The sequence below is a fragment of the Rhodamnia argentea genome, chromosome 11, assembly GCF_020921035.1.
Source record: "Rhodamnia argentea isolate NSW1041297 chromosome 11, ASM2092103v1, whole genome shotgun sequence".
NCBI lineage: Eukaryota > Viridiplantae > Streptophyta > Magnoliopsida > Myrtales > Myrtaceae > Rhodamnia > Rhodamnia argentea.
In genome coordinates this window covers 6,463,995-6,470,557 of record NC_063160.1, presented here as the reverse complement: position 1 = coordinate 6,470,557, position 6,563 = coordinate 6,463,995, and the positions used below count along the sequence as shown (strand labels likewise).

General features: G+C 37.4%; 1 protein-coding gene across 1 annotated transcript; it reads left to right on the top strand.

The window, feature by feature from the left end:
* Positions 1–5,464: 5,464 nt before the first annotated feature.
* Positions 5,465–6,161, top strand: LOC115742100 (60S ribosomal protein L26-1). The gene has a single exon (XM_030676216.2). The coding sequence runs from the start codon at positions 5,524–5,526 to the stop codon at positions 5,962–5,964; it is 441 nt and encodes a 146-aa protein (XP_030532076.1). The 5' UTR covers positions 5,465–5,523; the 3' UTR covers positions 5,965–6,161.
* The last annotated feature ends 402 nt before the right edge of the window (positions 6,162–6,563 follow it).

Genomic DNA, 6,563 nt, shown 5'->3' with positions numbered 1-6,563 from the left:
GAACATAAAACGAAATTTATAAATATAACATACCCGAATTAAAAGAAACCATTGCTGATTCGATGAGAGAGAATATGTCTTTTATGGGTATAGATCTTTACCACTCTCATCTACAATAAATATAATGGATGTGTATTTTTCTCTCTATGATTTTGTGGAGAATTGGAAGCGTAAGACTGCGAAAACGTAATAACATTATAGCCGTTCTCTACAAAAAGAGATCTTATATAGAGGGAATGATGGGACTAACCCTAGGGCTGTCTAATCTCAACCATCCATCAAGGATTAAAAATAAGGGTTCTAGAGGCCCAATTAAATGTAACAAATATATAATAAATATATGCATGTAATATATTTAATTAAATAATAAACCCGATAGGCCATATATTTAGGTGGATCTCGTCAAATCCAACATTCTCTCACTTGGCCAAAGGTTCTATTATCTATCACCTTAACACAACATAATCGGGCATATAAAACATCTCTTAAGTAAGGTCGTGTCTGATATTTGTACATAAAAGAATTGAAACCAGTATCCATGGTCCAATGCCATAATACCATTCTCCAGTTACTATTCCAGCATGAACATCAAACACAACATCTAATATCTTAATAGTCATGAACAATAATATTTCATAGTATATTCATGAGGTCTGTACATAATTATTTATTTTTCAAAAGGCTTCAAATGTGCACATATAACAATAAGCAACAAACCATGAATTCAAAATCCATTACATGATGTGATCACAAAATATAAAAATACATGTGTCCAAAATCATGGCCTAAATTAAAGGCTATCAACCAAACCTATGCTAGCAACATGCTCTCGAAAAAGATTAAGTGGTAAGCCTTTCATCGTGGGATCCGCTAACATGGCATTCGTACTAATATGCTGAATGGACACGATTTCATTTTGAACTCTTTCTCTCACAATAAAATATTTAATGTCAATATGTTTGGATGCACCACTTGGCTTCTTTTTTTAGAAGAAAACGGCAGCCTGATTGTCACAATGAATCTTCAGTAGTCTCAAAATAGTATCAACTATGTCAAGCCCCATAATGAAATTCCTCAACCATAGGCCATGAGAACTTGCTTCATAACATGTTACGAACTCTGCCTCCATAGTGAAAGATGCAATTATGGATTGCTTTGCAACCCTTCCATGAGATGGGTCATCTAGCGAGCATAAAAATATCACCTAATGTGGATTTCTTGGAGTCGATGCATTGAGCATAATCACAATCAGAATAACCATAACCTCAAGGTTATCTATTCTCTTGTAGGTAAGCATAAAATCTTTTGTACTTTGTAAGTAGCTCATCACTTTCTTAGCTGCTTTCTAATGACCCATTCCTAGGTTTATTTGATAACGGTCAAGCATTTCAACAACATATACTATATATGGGCAAGCACATACTTGAGCATACATAAGACTCCCTACTACGGATGTATAGGGAACATGCCTCATTTGTAGAAGCTCCAATTGACTTCTAGGGCATTATAATAAGCTAATTTGTCACCTTTAACAACAAGGGCAACGTTGGGAGAGCAATTATACATGTTGAATCTTTTGAAAATGTTTTCAATATAGGCTCTCTAAGATAGTCCTAAGATCCTTCAAGATCTATCTCTGTGAATGTCAATGCCTATTACATAAGAGGCTTCACTAAGGTCTTTCATTTCAAAGTTATGTGAAAGACAACTCTTGGTCTCATACAACATGTCATTATCACTACTGGCAAGTAATATATCATCTAGTATATATCATCTACATACAATACTAGAATGATAAATTTACTCCCACTGATCTCAAGGTATATACATTTATCTACTCCATTTTCTTTAAAGTTGAAATTACTAATCACATCATGAAACTTAAGATACCACGGTCTTGAGGCTTGTTTCAAACCATAGATTGACTTTTTCAGTTTGCATTTCATGTGTTCCTTACCCTCAACCACAAAACCTTGTGGTTGTGCCATATAGACATCCTCTTGTAAGTCTCCATTAAGAAATGTTGTTTTCACGTCTATTTGATGTAGCTCTAAATCATAATTAGCTACTAAAGCCATGATCATTCTGAAAGAGTCCTTCTTTTACACAGGGAAAAATGTGTCGTTATAATCAAATCATTCTCTTTGAGTGAAGCCTTTCGCGACCAGTCTAGCTTTATACCTTTCAACATTACCTTTAAGGTCTAGCTTAGTTTGTAGACCCATTTACAACCTACAGCTTTGGCCTCTTTAGGCAAGTTTGCCAGGTCCCAAACACCATTAGTTTTCATTGAGTTCAACTCATCTTTCGTGGCTTCAAGCCACTGTGTTGAATGATCGCTTGTAATGGCTTCATTGTAAGAGATAGGATAAGTTCTTGTGCCAAAATCATAGTTTGACTCATCTAGATATACAATGCAATCATCAAAGATAGTTGATTTCCTTTCTTGTCCTGATCTCCTAAGAGATTGTTCATCAACGGGAGGAAGAATAGGCTCTATATTATGAGGTTCTTCATTAAGTACCTCCTCCGGTGGACCGAAACCTTCCGGTGAAAGTAATGGTACACTAGACCCTTGGATAATAAGAACCAAAACATGATCCTAAGTAGAACCTTGCTCTCGGGTTTTCTCAAGGTCTATTATTATAGGGGTATTATAATCATTATTTTCTAAAAACACTGCATTTATAGTTTCAACAAATTTAGTGGTATGTGAAGGACAAGAAAATCTAAAACTCTTTGATCTTTCGAGGTAACTAACAAAATAATAAGTTATGGTCCTTTGGTCGAGTTTCATTAGTTGTAGGTTATATATCTTTGCATTAGCCACATACATGAAGACATCCCAAACTCGATTTTCTTTTTGTCCGCAGTTCATAAGGTGTTTTAACCACGCATTTACTGGGAACCCGATTAAGGATATACATGACTATTTTAAGAGCTTCAACCCAAATACACTCTGGTAGAGTGCTATGGCATATCATACTTCGTATCATATCCATTAACGTAGGATTTCGTCGCTCGACAACACCATTTTGCTGGGGAGTACCCGACATTGTATGCTAAACAACTATACCACATTGCTCCAAAAATAAAGCAAAAGCACCAGGATTATGACCTGTATGGAAGAACCTTCCATAATATTCTCCTCCACAATCGGACCTTACAACTTTAATCTTTAGGTCAAGTTGATTTTCATCTTCCGTTTTATAGATCGTAAACATGTCTAATGCTTCAGATTTATCATGGATAAGATAGACATAACTATAACGTGAGTAGTCATCGATGAAAGTGATAAAATACTTATGACCACTAATTCCAGGAGTAGGAAAAGGTCCACAAATATCGGTGTGGATGATTTGTAAAAATCCTTTACTCCTTGTGGAATCATGTTTATTGCCCTTTGAGAATTTTCCTTTAACACATTTAATACAGATGCCAAAATCGGAGAAATCTAGATAATGTAGAATTCCATCCTCAATGAGGCGTTCCATTCCGCCTTGTGATATATGACCCAAACGTTCATGCCATAATTTTTGAGGAATTTCCATCAAGGTTTAAAGATAAGGATTCTAGAAGTCCAATTGGGTGTAACAAATATATTCCCGTAATATATTTAATTAAATAGTAAACCCGATAGGCAACATAAATGGGTGGATCTCGTCAAATCCAACATCATTAATTCTCATTTAGGTGATTCACCAACTTTTTTTCAAATAAATTATCAACTAGTTTTTTTGTTACCAACTCTCATTTAAGTTACTTATTATTCTGGTATTTTTAATTCATCAAAATTTCGATATTCTTTATCAATTTTTGTCTGTCATTTCCTCCAAAAGCATTAAATATATGAACTATTCTTTTCTTGAACTTATCTCAGAAACTTGCACAGATTTCCACTGAGTTCAGATTAAGTTTTCTTTTTTTAAAAAGTTCAGATTAAGTTAATAGTGCCATTAGTGTTTTTCACTTCATATGAGACTTAGAAATGGAGATTTATATCACAATCATATTCACAGTTATTAATGTGATCGTGCTTCACTCCAAATTAAGCTTCTTCTCTTGGAAGGAAGAAATATGCGAAGAGATAATTTGATCTCTTTTGCGAAGTTAAATAGTTGTTACGTTGTCAAAATTAGAAACTACAAGTTAATCGCATGAAACATACTCGATGAGACTCGATGATTTTCGAAGCCCCTCCTTAGGAGCATGATAATGGCTTGTTACTTGTGAGGCTTTTGTCGGATTCAAACTGATGATTTGAACTTAAAAAAAAGAAAAAAAGACATACAAAAACAAAATAAAAAATCCCTTGATTAGCGAGTTCTTGAACAATTTTCTTGAAACGAAATAACATTATGTCGCATTTACTAGATTCACAAGCAATTTCAAAGAGAAGTCGCCGACTTTCTAAATAGATAACGAAACCATAAGTCGAAGTGGTGATTTTTTTCTTATTGCAAGAGTAAATGACTTAATTAAAGCACAAAATTTGGAAGAATTCATGCTATCAATTAGAATATCTAATAATCATTCTCAGTTGCCAAAGTCCACAAGTAAATGACAATGCACAATATACGGATGTCGTCATCGAGGGCACAAAAGGAAGCTCATTGCCGATTTTGACCACACAAAAAAAAAGAAGAAGAAGAAGAAGAAGCTCATTGCCGATAATGTAAGGATGCAAGAACCGACCCCACGACTCGAAGAGTAAAATAGCGAACAATTTTGACTGAAAAAAAAATTAGCGAACAAGTAACCCTTCACGATCCAACCAATGGTAAACCCTCCTTTCTCGGCCAGACCCGAGCTTCTCTTATGTCCGGATAGGTCTCCTTCTCTTGGCTAGGGAGGGAGCAGTAGCTTTCACTCTTGCACTCCCATCGAATAGGGCAGAGAAGCATAAAAACGGGTTATGGAAACCTTACAAAATGGCCCGCTCATAAAACTAGTTTACCCATTGTGATTCCTTCAATAACTACCGTAAAAATCGAGTCTTCCACGTGTCGCAAGATCGGTGTTCCATCTTTTGAAAATTAATCTCTCGATAATCCTCCACATGGGAAAATCTAATAGACAGATCCCTCTTTTTTTCGTGAATCTTCTTTTTTAGGCTCTGTTTATATCTCGAAAAATGAATGGCAAGAAAATATTTTTCAAAGGATGATCATTTATATCGGGACAAAGATGAATGGAGGAAGAATATTTTCATCGTTTATGCAAATAATTTTTTATTAAATAATTATTTTGAGCGATAAATATGATTATTTTTAAAAAAAAATTCAAATCACTTATTTTTGGCGACCGCACAATTTGTATTACAATACTTAAATTTGGGCCGCAGTAAGCTGCCATTTGAAACTGAACAATTAAATAAGTTAAAGCCCAAAATAAAGTCCAGCCCAGGCCCACCATCATAAAACCCTAGTTTCGGTTTCCTACTATATAGATAACCTCACGGTCCCAAATGTTGGTCCCTTTCCGTCGTCAGGACTCCGGAAACCCTAGCAAGAGAGAGCCAAGATGAAGTACAACCCTCGCGTCACTAGCTCCCGCCGCAAGAACCGGAAGGCCCACTTCACGGCGCCGTCGAGCGTCCGCCGCGTCCTGATGAGCGCCCCGGTGAGCTCCGACCTCCGGTCGAAGTACAACGTGCGGTCCATGCCGGTGCGCAAGGACGACGAGGTCCAGGTGGTCCGCGGGACGTACAAGGGCCGCGAGGGCAAGGTCGTCCAGGTCTATCGCCGGAAGTGGGTCATCCACATCGAGCGAATCACCCGCGAGAAGGTCAACGGATCGACCGTGAACGTGGGGATTTCTCCCTCGAAGGTCGTTATCACGAAGCTCCGGCTCGACAAGGACCGCAAGTCCCTGCTCGATCGCAAGGCCCAGGGACGCGCTGCTGCCGACAAGGACAAGGGGACCAAGTTCACGGCCGAGGATGTCATGCAGAACATCGATTAAGAGAGATAGAGAGTGAGGAAGGTCCTTTTGTACTCAGTTTGTTGTCCATTTCGGTGATAATTTTGGTTGTTTTCAGACTCCAGAAGGTTATTTGGCTGATATATCGAAGGATGTTGCTTTAGATGTCTGGAATGCCCTGCTTTTTTATCTGCGAACTGGTTGGATATACTGTCTCCTACTGTAGTATTTTGTTTCAATATCGTGTGATTGCTTTAGTTCTTTCGTGATCACTCAAGTCTTGTTACGTTGCTACTTTGGATTGGCAATTCAAGATGGTGGTTGGCTGGTGCAGTATTATCTTTCCCGAGACCGTGAAATACTTGCGACGAAATGGACTGAATAATGAGTTTGGGAATCCATGGTGTTAGATAATGCAGTTTACATATTCTCTCAGTTCTATTCATCCGACTGGATTGATCGGTCTTTAGTGGACCTTGACTAGTGCAGCATGTCCATGGATCTGTTTGTAAGCTCTGTGCTAGCTTTTTGGTCTAATGTTGTCAGCTTCAGACTGAACTTGACCGGGCAGTAGTGTCTCTGTTTATCTGAACATTATAATAATTTGGAGTGTTGCTTTAGATGTGATTGTTATATCAATC

Coding starts and splice junctions, on each gene's coding strand:
- LOC115742100 (XM_030676216.2), top strand. CDS start 5,524: ATGAAGTACAACCCTCGCGTCACTAGCTCCCGCCGCAAGAACCGGAAG.